At 40.2% G+C, this 13,058-nt stretch overlaps 1 protein-coding gene across 4 annotated transcripts in view; it reads left to right on the forward strand.

The window, feature by feature from the left end:
- The window catches only part of USP22 (ubiquitin specific peptidase 22), a 118,557-nt gene that overhangs the window by 100,728 nt on the left and 4,771 nt on the right, over positions 1-13,058 (forward strand). For 3 of the 4 annotated variants that reach the window (XM_080354104.1, XM_080354102.1, XM_080354103.1), the window contains exons 8-12: positions 5,737-5,842; positions 7,502-7,660; positions 9,774-9,900; positions 11,272-11,363; positions 12,794-12,856. In XM_080354104.1, coding sequence (XP_080210230.1) covers positions 5,737-5,842; positions 7,502-7,660; positions 9,774-9,900; positions 11,272-11,363; positions 12,794-12,856 — 547 coding nt within the window. The remainder of the gene's footprint in view (positions 1-5,736; positions 5,843-7,501; positions 7,661-9,773; positions 9,901-11,271; positions 11,364-12,793; positions 12,857-13,058) is intronic. The other variant, XM_080354105.1, reaches the window with a different exon arrangement.

Here is a 13,058-nt window from a genome sequence, read left to right on the forward strand (position 1 = left end):
CTGAGCCTGCACTCAACAGGGAATATTGCATCAAAAGTAGGTAGAGCAATCTCTTCTTAAATCCAAGTGTAGTATCTGCCAGTACAGCACTCTTAAATTTCCTTTTAAAATGTTTGGTAGGCTTAAGGCAAAAGATTTATAAATAAATAAACCATTCTCACTGACAAAAATTACCTGGAGTTAGCAGCAGACAAGCCTGTACATTGATCTGAATCACCATCGTGTTCTTCTCTTATTGGTTGTGAGTCACTGGCTTTTTCTTTTAAATTGCCGTTTTAATTCTATTTATACTGGAGGTAGTTAGAACTCTTACTCAGCGTGTCATGGGACTGATGAAAATAACATAAGAGAAGCCGTGGCTGTTCTGCTTAAATATTGTTCTAGTGTGTTTATGATGCCCAGTTGCTTACAGAAATGTGAATAAGGAGAAAGAATTTTTAGTATCTCTTAGTAATCTTTGGTATCTTTTAGTAATCTGTATATAAAAAGACATAATTGTACAATACAGTAAAAGATGCTTTTAGAGGTGAAGTATCGAAGTCTTGAATTGGTTTGCTACTCTCATATGAAATGATGGATTTCGTGTTAGTTAACTGAACTCAATCTGAACTGAAAATTTCCCAATCTGCCTATGTTTGATTGAGCTTGATTCACTTAAATGCAGGAATATTTACTATTCTTGCAAGGGAGAAATAGCAGGGCCAAACAAACAAACAAACAAATCCTTAGTCACTAAAGATAAGCTTTAAAGCACTCAACTTGCCTCTAGTGCTCCTAGAAAGGCACTTAGCGGTTAGTTTTTTGGCTTATCGGAGGACTGTCAAAGGGAAGGCTGCTCCGAAATGTTTTCAAGTCTTGCTTTTATCTTGGAGCTGGTCTTACATGGGAGCAGATGTGCTTGCTCAGATTCACAATAGATGTCCTCCGAAAGAGTCTTCTCCAAAAAGAGCGCTTCGAAGGACAGGAGTACATAGAACAGTTCTTTTGTGATTATTAATGTCTCTCGCTTGACAATCACTAACCAAAATGCGATAAGCCTAATGAAACTGGTGTGGAAGTACTGCAGGATGGAGTCTGTCCAGATACTGAGCTCTCACTTAATGCTGAATAAACTCCGCTGCAAAGACAAATATTTCATGGTTCCTGTGAAGTTTCTGAACCACGAATCTAGCAAATCTTGAAGCTTTTTCATCATCTTTGATATCAAATGATGTTCGTGTTTCTTCTGTACTTCCCAATGAGTTCATGAAGGAGTAGTGTTTTCTTCTCAGAATTGTAAAGAGAGAAACTTGCAGCAATGAAAGTCCCTGTGCTCTTTTCAGACTGCTAAAGAACCTGCTAAAGTTTGGCTTTAAATGAAGAATCTGGCTGATATGTCTTGTGGAACTACCAACAAAATCAAACTCTTTCAGCACTTACTTTATTCTTGGTTATTCTTTACAGCCTGGATGAAAATGAAACTCTGATCTGTCCTAAAACTTTGAGGGGGGGGGAATACATATCTATTTATACATATATATCTTGGATATTCTTTGGAGAGGGTGTGTGCACATGTGAGATTCTTTTTCTACTGGGTAGTTATCACAGATGTGTTGAAAACATTCACTTCTGCATTGGTATCGAGTTTGGTAATGGCTTGGCCAGCTTGAATTACGGGGTTTTGCACCTTTGCTACTGAGCTTTTTTTGGGTTGTGGGAAAGGGACCATTTACATGCAATGCAAGGGCTGAAATTCAGTTATTTAATGGATATCCTTAAGTTGGAGCTGCTTGCATGGACATAATGAAGCTGCTGCACTAGATCCTTGGGATTGGTGCACCCAGGCTTTTAAACTTCTGTTTCTGAAGAAATGGACCTTTATTAAACTATGTTGAATAATCTATACCACATCAAGGTAATTTAAAAGAAGTGGTTGAGCAGTTGTGTGGGAACCAAACCAGTTCATGTAAACTAGAACGTCAAGTATGATCATGAGAAACAGCTTTTGGAATAAAATAGTTTGCTATTTAATGAGGAAGTTTTCCCACATACATACTTGCGGATACACACAGACATGTGATGTACACCTATGTAAAAATACTATTACTAATAGTGAGAATAAGTCCCAACGCTACAGTGAGCAAATAGTGCCTCCCCTGCCAGTATTAAATATTTATTTCACTGAATCAAAAAAGCTTTTAAAGTTTCCAGTCAGTAGTAACCAAGTTCTACAATTAACATGCAGTGAAGTAAAAGAAGGTCACGGGGAAAATTTTGTCATTTTATTCATGATCACCAAGGCTTCAGGCACTGGGGTCAATGAAAGTGTCCCTTATGCTAAGAACTGGGTAAATATCCAGTGATATTTGTTTGGCTGACATTGGTCATTTCTCCGTTTTCCATTCTGTTTACTCAACTTTCTGGGAAGCGTCTTAGTGCGAGTCAGAGAAAGCTGTGAATGCTCGTTATTGATACATATTATTAGTGACACAGTTCAGAACACTGGGGGCCAAAGTAAAGCTGCAAAGTCAGTGTTAATAGTGTTGTGTTTTGATAAATGCCCCTTTTAAAATCTGGCAAGTTAAAAATTCCTTTTTCTCATTGAAAATACATAATGGAAGTTGGAGGCAAAACTTCTCTTTAAATTTCAAAACCAAAAGCAATGTTGTAATGTATAGCTGTTTGTACAGTTGTTATGTATGATTTACCGTTAGTAGAATATTAAATGCATATATATTTCACAGAATCACAGAATCGACTGGGTTGGAAAAGACCTCAGAGATCATCAAGTCCAACCCTTGGTCCAACTCCAGTCCGTTTACTAGATCATGGCACTAAGTGCCATGGCCAATCTCAGTTTAAAAACCTCCAGGGCCGGTGAGCCCAGCACCTCCTTGGGCAGCCATTCCAATGCCTGACCACTCTCTCTGCACAGAATTGCTTTCTAATCTCCAGCCTAAATTTCCCCTGGCAGAGTTGAAGCCCATGGCCCCTTGTCCTATTGCTGATGCCTGGGAGAAGAGCCCAATCCCCACCTGGCTAGAACTGCCCTTCAGGTAGTTCTAGAGAGTGCTGAGGTTAATTTGAACAAATTAATATGCTTAGTTATTGTACAGATGCGATAGTAACTTCTGTTTCTTTTAAAGAGTTGCGTTTAATTTGAACTCAGACTTCTAAACTTTTTCTACCATTCTATGAATTACATTCATAGATATATTGGTGTATTTTTAAGTCTGGTTTTATGCCCACCAGTCTCTCCCAAGAACTCGCTGATTTCCCTAGTAGGGACTATGACCGGCTTTCAAACCAAAAATGTATAAAACTCAAACCTCCTTTGTAAGACAGAAATGTTGAAGGGAACCTTGAGCACAACAATCTAGCAGCTTCTAGTTCTCAGCTGCACAATTTACCTCCTCTCAGCATCTGTTACATATCGACAAGCCTGAGTAGGTGGCAATCTTATTTTATTCTTCCCCTCCTTTCCAACCAAATGTCATGGGAAATAATGCTGAGTGTGGGTGATGCCCTTCTGTGGTGCTGGGAACCAGCTCACAGGGGATTCTTTTGAGACCCTCTCATCATTGAACCTAATTGACTTGTGTAATTAAAAAGGGGGTGTTTGTTCTGCCTGGGGTGGCTGGGGAAGGTGTCCAAGGGGACCTCACCTGTGGAACAGGGACAATCTCTAGACACAGGTTCTCTGCTTCTGCTCCCTTGAAACAAAGCAGAGGGAGATGACGTTGCAGATGCTGAGGTGACAGGGATGTGGCGGTTACATGTTGCTTCTTTAAAAAGGAAAAGCGTGAGTTTTAAAAACATGGATAAAAACCATCTTTTTTTTTAAATCCACATGTAGGCTTTAAAGCTTATAAGTGATCTTTTTCCAAAGGTGAAGAATGTCTTGTGCAGTCTTTATACAGTATGCCCTATTCATTAGCATAATTGAGACCTTATAAGAATCTTAAGTTCAGGAAGATTTAGCTGCAGTTCCTATCAAGAAGCACCTGAGACATGGGGTCTGACAACCCTCAGCTTGAACCTCAGACATTTGAAATCTGATTTTAGAGCATTTTGTGCAAGAACCATTTTAAGGAAACACTGTGCTTTCCTTGACAGTTCAAACAGAAGTTTCTAGAGCAGGCAGCCAAGCGAGGGCTTTTTGGGGGCATTGAGCATCTAATTAACAGAAGTGGCCCAGTGCAGCTTAGGAGGTGTCACCTGTGTCTGCTTTTCCACACTTAGTGTCAGGTGGAACCTCTGTCAGTTCATGTAATATTTTTCAACAAACTTCTAAAGCTTCATTGGAAAACCAAAATTTATTCCTTCCTGCTGCAAGATGACTCCAGCACCTTAGATGCAAGGAAAGTGATGGGTTTTTCCCCTGTACTTTTAGTTTCTTCAGGTGTTTTTTGACATACTTGACTAGAAATTGATTATTCTTGAGCAATAGGTGTGTTTTTAAGGAGTCAGCATCTTAGTATTTCGGTTTCTGAGAGTAAATACTTCCTAGTAAGTTAAAGCTACCTGGCAGAACTTCATTCTGTCTTAGCGGTTTCTGCTGCAGGAGATTGGAAGATGTCTTAAGCCAAAATAATTAGCTGGTGCTGTGAAATAGCGTATACATCTCTGTTTACAAAGCAAAACCAACTGCATCTACCCTACCCGAGGAAATAAGCAGTGCAGCTTTGGAAACCAAAGGAGAAACTTATTGCTCCTGGCTCACCTGTGAGAATGGAAGGAGCACAGCTTCAAAGCTGAGAGCTGCGCCAAGACATTTTTGGTTATTTATTTAACACTTTGGTTAGTCTAAGAGAGCTGGGTTGGCCTAATCTCAGCTCTCAAATGATAAAAATGAATTGCTGTGCTCCTGAGACTTGCAGTGATGGTTTATGATGCCTAAAAGATGGGTACGCGCTCATTGTGTCCCTTGGGAACACAGAGGATCGCTGTGTCTCTGGAGAAGCTGGAGGAGGACACGGCACTGATCTCCCCGCTTCAGATAAAGACATCTTTCCTTTTCTCATTGGCGGAAACTTGAAGGGAAGGTGCCTGTTTATGTTGAAAGGCCACAGAAACACAGAATGTCAGGGGTTGAAGGGACCTGGAAAGCTCATCCAGTGCAATCCCCCCATGGAGCAGGAACGCCCAGATGAGGTTACACAGGAAGCAGCCAGCCAGCCGGAGGTTAACGAATCCTAACAAACCCCCTCCCCTCACTCAACCCTGAAAAGTTGACTGGGATAGAATTAAAAACTACTGTTTGCTGAGCTTTCTCCTCCATGTCCATTTAGGAAGATAATTTGCTGTTGAATACTCTGCCTAAGCAGAAATTAGTGCTTCTGTGATAAAGAGTTGGTTGTTTGTGAGCGTCCTTGGCACCTCCTCTGTCTTCAGAACGGATCTTTGCACCAGATAGTGCAAAGCAAATCTCTGTGAGGGGAGACACCCTGAAAAGGGGTTGGTTGATGGGTGATATCAAACTTCACCTCTACAGCAGTTCACTGCATTTAGTCACCTTCTGATTATCTTTTCTGTTTCACTAGGAATTCTCTTTCCTCGTTTTTCTTTAATGCACGGCATTTTCTGGGTTCCATATTGGCCATGTGAACTTGCAGCACGTTTCTAAGTTCGCGTTGTAAGTTATAAAGAGTTACTGGAGACACAGCCCAAGACAAACTGCTGTAGAGACACAGCCCAAGACAAACTGCTGCTCCCTTGGGGTTTTTGACTTCTGAGTCTGTATTTGCGTTCCTCCAGGTGATGATAATGGCAAGAAGGCGAACAACCCCAACCACTGTAACTGCATCATAGACCAAATCTTCACAGGCGGACTGCAGTCTGATGTTACCTGTCAAGTCTGCCAGTAAGTAATTTTTTTAATAATTCTACTAATTTCTGTTCGTTTCTGACTCTGCTTTGAAGCTATACAGCCTCCAGTGCAACAGTGTACTGAATCTTCCTTGAATACCAATAAAACACCAGCAAAATTCCAGCAAGATGAGAGCTGTTCAAATACAGCATCAGCTAAATGCAATCAATTAGTAGTTAAGTGTCATATATTAAGACATAAAGCTACTTGGAAAGTATCACAGGCTTGTGGACATAAACTTATTAGTCTGTGAAAGGTTGTTCTTTTCCAAGTAAATGAGGAAAAGACTTTTATGATCTCCTTGGTTTTGAAAATATGTAATTGCCACTACATTTGAAGAAAAAAATCTGACATGCAATTGTATTTTCCTTCAGTTTGGAGCCTTGTGTGTCATCAGGAGAGGTTTTAAAGAGGCTGATGCTAATGTAGGTTCAGGTACCAGCAAGTGAATGTCTTCCAAGAGTAAGGAAAAACGTATTTGTTGTTCTGCTCTGTGTACTGGAGCAAGTTGGCTTCTCTTTCGAGATGTTTGGTGTTGCCATAGTGCACAAGTCAGAGTTCTTGTTTTTTGTTCTCTCTCGCATTCTTTATAATTCCGCACGCTGTCCTGCAGATGGACTGTCGTGCTGTGCTTGTTTGAATCTGCTTTATTCTCTTTCCTGGAGAGATTTGCACAAGACTTACTGTAAGGAAGACATATCAAGTCTTGTTCTTTGCCTGGTAGAGCCACAGAATCCTTATATGATAATGAAAAGCTTGATGTGTCATGACACAACATTAGCATTGATGAAACTTCAACAAAAGAAGTTTTCTTGTGAAAATTGACAACTTTTGCACAAATGAAGCTGGAAAAAAGGCAGAATGTTTAGGCTTAATGAGACTGTAGAGTGAAAGACATTGGTTTTAGAGGAACAGGGAACTCAAAAAATAAGCATAAGAAGAATAGACAGAAAATGCTTCCGAACTAGGAGCTTAGACCCCTGAAGTTCTGGAGTTCTCTTAAAAACATGCACGCTGAAAGAAAATATTTGAGTCAATACAAGTAAAAAATTTGAGCAGCTTTCTTCTATAGTGTAGCTGTTGGCTCATCTTCAACTGTCTTGCAGAGAAATCTGAGGGAGAGCGTGCGCTGCTGCTTGATGCAGTTATCCTTTGGCCTCTCAAATTCCAGATGTTGTAGGAGATGCTAATACGAACTGCGAAGCTTAATTCTGTGCATTACTGTATAGCAAATTGTCTTCCATGTCTTCACCAGAAAAACATTGTTCTAAACCAGTTGGATTGCACGTAGTCATAAGCGTAGATGTTAACTGGTTTATACTGGTCAGTAGTGTGACCAGTACCTCTGAGTAACCCTGCTCGTTCACTTTGACTCAAAGGGCTCCATTGAGTGGGAGAAAGTATTATATGCTTGTATTTTGCATTTAGTATGTCACATATGTTTCCTAAAACATAGGGCTTTTAAATATTCAGAAAAACAACCAGTTGTGGGAAAACACTCTGGAGCAACTATATTTTCTGTCATCTTTGAGTGCCCTCTAGGGGTGATGTAGATCCCATAGTTCTTAAAGTATCTGGTGTGTACCGTGAAATGAGAGAGACTGTTCATTTTACCTCCTTGAAACATGTACTAAGCTGCTTGCTTTTTCATAGTGGCGTTTCCACAACGATAGACCCGTTTTGGGACATCAGTTTGGATTTGCCAGGCTCCTCCACCCCGTTCTGGCCACTGAGTCCGGGGAGTGATGGCAGCGTCGTGAACGGGGAAAGCCACGTCTCGGGCACCACCACGCTCACAGACTGCTTGCGAAGGTACCGAATGAGGCACATGCCATCTTTGGTGGGCTCAAAGAGAATTTAGCTTCATTCTGTTCTTCAGTTGGCACCGAACAATGGGAGTAAATGATGCTTCGTCATGGTATTATCCCCAAACAACATTTTCTTTAATACATATTTTATTTTTTGCGTAAGGTGAGAATGCAAAGAAGGTTCAGAGCAACAGTAGGTGTAACAAAAAGCAATCAAAACCAGTTGCCACACGACTCAACACCAAATTTTACATTGGCTGCTGCCAGGCAATGTCATTTTAAAAGATGATGTTCTTGGTTGTGTCAGCTAAGCAAGCACATAAAACGAGTTCACAATGCATTTAATACTTGCCTAAATTCAAGTATGAATCTGATCTTATTCTAAGCAGAGCTGAGGGTCAGCTACTGCCAGTTTAGTTACGGGGTTGGCATTAAGAATCAAAAAAATAGAGCTTTCAGAAAGAAAAGATAGTTTTAAGCGGGAAACAGGCATCTTGAAAACAGTTAACTAGAGAGAATATTAAGGCTTCATATACAGTTAACTGGGCTCTTTTAGCAGATCTAGAAGTCATCCTCTTGTGACAAATGCAGATGTTTATCAAAGATATTTGTCTGAGGAAGAGGTTACATGTAGCCTGGGGCAAAGCTAATCTTCCTGAAATAAAAATTCACAGCCTCTGACATCTGATTTCTAACCTTCTTTGTACCTTTAAGATCAATAATTCTAAGAAAACAAGGGAATTAGTACAAATGAGAAATTGCTGATGCAGGAATGCATTGAGAGGCAAAACCAGTTGAATTTTGGTGATTTTCTTCAATGTGGGGATTAGCAGAATCAGGGAGAGATTACAATAGGGAAGGAGAAACATCCAAGTTCAAAGATGCTCTCAAGGAGTATGGATTTGGTTGAACTCTAATGTATGAAGAAGATGAGTCCTGGTTTTTACCCAAAAGTTGGCCAGCAGGTTGAATATTAGATTGAAACGAGGGAGGTGTGTAACTTCATGTCAACCAGTGTGGCCATGCAACTTGAAGTTGGTTTGGAGAAAGAAGGATTGAGCAGGAATAGGACAAAATCCAGAAAGATACAGGCACTCCAGACAACAAGAACAAATGTATAAGATTTAAGAGAGAAGAAAAAGACTATCAAAAACCAAAACCAGAGAATGGTGGTACGTAAGCTGGGTGAAGGAAATCTGGTTAATCAAACAAGAGGCTGTGATGATGATTTAATCCTGGAGGCTGCATTGACCATGGACAGAATGAGGCAAGGTGGGGTTAGCAATGAGTGCCTTAATGTCTAATATCCAATTATATTTCAAAATATTTCATCTCAAAAGTCTTAGTTGTAAAGCAGCCTCTTGGGAGATGATTTATTTGCCCCATAGAAGTCTAAACTTGGAGGAAAAGACTTAGCGGTCCGTCCTCCTCGCCTTTTCTGTGCTGACAGTTTCTGAAAAAGTGAGAGATGTTTTGCCGTAGTGAGAACATAGAGGTCGTATATTTTCTCTAAGCCGTTCCCTATTCTGTAACGGTCTCTTCCTACAGCTCCCTTGGGCAGTTTTGTCTGAAATTTTTGAAAGGGATTTTTCTAGTTGTCAACACTTGGGTTTTCTTGGAAGATATCTGTGTTTTGAAAAGAGCTTTGTGTTTACAGCCCCTTCCATCTCGGAGCTTTGATCCCAGCCCTGGAGGGCTACAAGCTAGAACAGTGTCCTGCAGATTGCATGCAGCTGAGCACAGAAGTCGTGTGTTCTTGCTTCAGAACTTCTATATCAATGGTTTTGGTTTTGAAAACAAAAAACCTTTGCTTTCTGTATGAAAATCAGGTGTCCTGTTGCAGGAGATGGACGAGTATTTCGCCTCTTTCTCAGACACTGATCCATTTCAGCGCAGTGTTCCAAAGTGGAGCAACGATAAATGTCAGATTATATCTGAACCAGAGCACTTTACATTATTATAGGTGTTGGGTTTTTTTTCAGAATGATGCTTAAAAGCCATGAACTCTGTCTCTTGTGGTGCCAGTGACCCATAAGTAAAAATAAGTGTTTTTCAGCCTCTGTGGAAAATCATCAGATCATTTTGTGCATCCCTTTGCTTTTGAATATTTTTTTCAGGTTTACAAGGCCAGAACATCTAGGAAGCAGTGCCAAAATCAAATGTAGTGGTTGCCATAGCTACCAGGAATCTACCAAACAACTCACTATGAAGAAGTTACCCATTGTGGCCTGTTTTCATCTCAAAGTAAGTTCACAAAGGGGGCAGGCAGAGCAGAGGGCGCGTTTTCCTCTCTGAGAGGACGAGCTGCATTCCTGGATGGATCTTCTGGCTTTCACTGACTAATCTTTTCTAATATATAATGTAAAGAACAGCTTGCATGCCCAGCTAGGCTTTTTTATTAAGATAGCATTACATTATCTATATTGCAGTATGGCTCTGGGAACTTTACTTGTCAGAATCTAGAAACAAAATAGAAGTACAATAACTGAACCAGTGTAGAAACCAATCTCTAATAACACTCATCCTGCATGGTAACATTTTTACCCTACACTTCTACTGGAAAAAAACAGCATTTCACCAATGACCATAATGGCTGGGACACTTGTGCTTTCAGATGTTCACTTCAGATGTTGCGCGTTTTAGTTTAGTTTAGTTTATTATTGTAGAGTAGTTGGCAAGACATACCTGGATGATTCTGCTCTTTTGGGCGAGTCAATGTGAATGTGCTCAACCTCTTTCCTGCACTCAGTTATTTGTGTTATCCAGAATGATGAGTGATCATGTTGTCCTGTCCATGCAAAATGCAAATTTCATTTCATGTTTAAAGTGAAAAAGAAACACAAAAGATAAGAATTACAGAAGTCTCAGCTGTTCATGGCACGATCTGTTGCTAGGGAATTGTTATGACACCACAATTGGAAAATAATTAACTTGAAGTGTAAATAGAGCAGAATTTCTGAGAAATGGGGAGAGAAGCTGCCTTGAAATAGAAGCTCATTCATCTCTTTCTGTTATTTGTTCCCGTTTCCATTTAATGTTCAATTGAGAGGATGGTGGGTATAAGTCTCTTTTTGGCGGAGGGACAAAGCTTTTTTTATTATCATATTCCATTTTTGCCTTAATTTGAATTGGTGTCCCTGTGTAGGCTTGACTCCTGTCACTGGAGACGACTGGATGGGTGGATTAAGCGTGTGGATCTGATAGCAGGCTCTCATTGTCACCAGTTTTGTAGGCAGCAACCTAATATTTGAATAGTGTGTAGTACAAATGAGCACAAGGTTGGGTAAAGGCTGTGTGTGCTGCCTCTGTTTAATATATTTTTTGTCTTAATGTCAGTTGGGAATGAATTTGTGTGTATAGATGTTAAGGTAAACAATCTAATTAACGCTGTATTTTTCCACCACAAATTGCAGTTGATTTTCCTGCCAACCATACGTTAGCATTTACACGGGGGTTCCCAGCCCTGATAGTTGGTAAAAAAAAATCTGGGAGTGTCCCTGGCTACTGGCTGCTAATACGCTGTCATGTTATTGTTCCTAAGCTTAGGACCTTTATAAGACAGAAAACTTAGCCTTTCTCTAAAGACAAACCAACATTCTTCCACTTTGTCTGCAGCGGTTTGAACACTCAGCCAAACTGAGGCGGAAGATCACTACGTATGTCTCGTTTCCACTGGAGCTGGACATGACACCATTCATGGCTTCCAGGTGGGTACCGAGTTCCAAACCCTGCAAAGACCTGGGCAGAACTGGTTACCAGTTCATGCACGTGCATCATGAAACGTCCTTGAATCGAGGTTATAAACAGTATGTATAACAATCCTTCTGCTGTAAGCTTCTCCTTGAAATGTGCATCTTTTCTAAACTAATTTTTAGATAAACTGTTGAGTTTTGCCTACCAGAAAAGGCTTTCTATTTAAACATGAATATGTTTTTGTTAAAGTGTGTTATGTTTCTGGTTGCATGTTAAATTTATAGACTAAGATCTCTGCTTTGGTCCCCTCGCCTGAGTGCCCACCAACCAGTCATCTTGTGTAATTAGGAGGACCAGACATAACCTGATGCCTAACCTAGTAATTCTGAAGTTAAAAATATCCTTACCCTTTATTCCTGCACACACACAAATTTGAGGGTTTTTGTGTTTTGTACATTCCACTTCTGTTTAGAGAATGCTGCAAGAAGAAAATACGTAGTCCAGATTAAAATGAATGTTTCTAATTGGGATTTAAACAGAAACAGATTTCTCCCACTTCCCAGATAGTGAAAGACATGACGTTCATACAAATATACCTTTATGAAAGGAATTTAATCAGTGCAGTCAACAAGTATTTGTTGTTCCATTCAAATATACGAGAGGATATTAAAATTTAATTTATATTTGAAGCAATGGAGAAAGCCCCAAGACATGGTATCTCTTCACACAAGAGCTCTATTTGATGCTAAAATTTCACTAGTAATTTCAAGCTTTCTGTCCTCCTGCCCCACACCAGAGAAAAGTAGATGCTGCTTCTGCCGGGAGAGAAAGGAGAGCCCTGAAGCTCTGTTAAGTACTGTTATATTAAGAATATATAGATTTTGGGGCTTCCTTGTTCCTCTGTGGTGAATTCTCCCTGGACAGAGTGGGCTCTGCTGATGAAAGGTATCAAACATAATGGAATATAGATGGGATAATCAGCAGGCATAACTCAGTAATCTGAATTTCCTCGGCTATGAAATCAACAGCGTAATCCTATTGCTGCTGTCAAAACGCAAAATGAATTTACAAGTCAGAGCCAGGATGATTGACCCATCACAGGATAAAGGATTGATGTAATTAGATATTTTTCCAGGTTTAAATTACAAATCTTTTCTTAACCTGTTTGTAAGCTTTTCAGATAGGACATTTGATGTAGACAGATCTGTATTTGCAACGCTGAAGCCTCGACCAGGAGGAGAAATGGTGTTTCTTATGTAGTGTTACTGTGAGAACAAATAAAGCACCTTTAGCATCCTAATCAGCGGCGCTTCTCTGCTGCTCCGCAGTGTTTTCCTTTTGAATAAGGACCTGGATTTGGCAAACAAGCTGTGTCGTGTAAAACCTGTTTCCTCACTTTGGAAAGCCACTGCTTTAAGTGACTGGATTTTTGTGTGTGTTGCAGTAAAGAGAGCAGAATGAACGGGCAGTACCAGCAGCCGACGGATAGTCTAAACAATGATAATAAGTAAGTGGTTCATTCCATGACTCCTATTACGCGAGGTAGTTGGCTTCTATATACTGCAGTGCAAAGTGAATTTCCATATTTGACAGCAAAGTCTGAACTGATGCAAAATAAACGTTCGTTCCCTACAATCACCTGCCCTTTCATGGTTTTGCGGCAGCTGACTTCCAGATCTGCTCCAGACCCAGCAATGGGTCTGTGAGCA

This window comes from Nesoenas mayeri (genome assembly GCF_963082525.1).
Source record: "Nesoenas mayeri genome assembly, chromosome: 15".
NCBI classification, from domain to species: Eukaryota; Metazoa; Chordata; class Aves; order Columbiformes; family Columbidae; genus Nesoenas; species Nesoenas mayeri.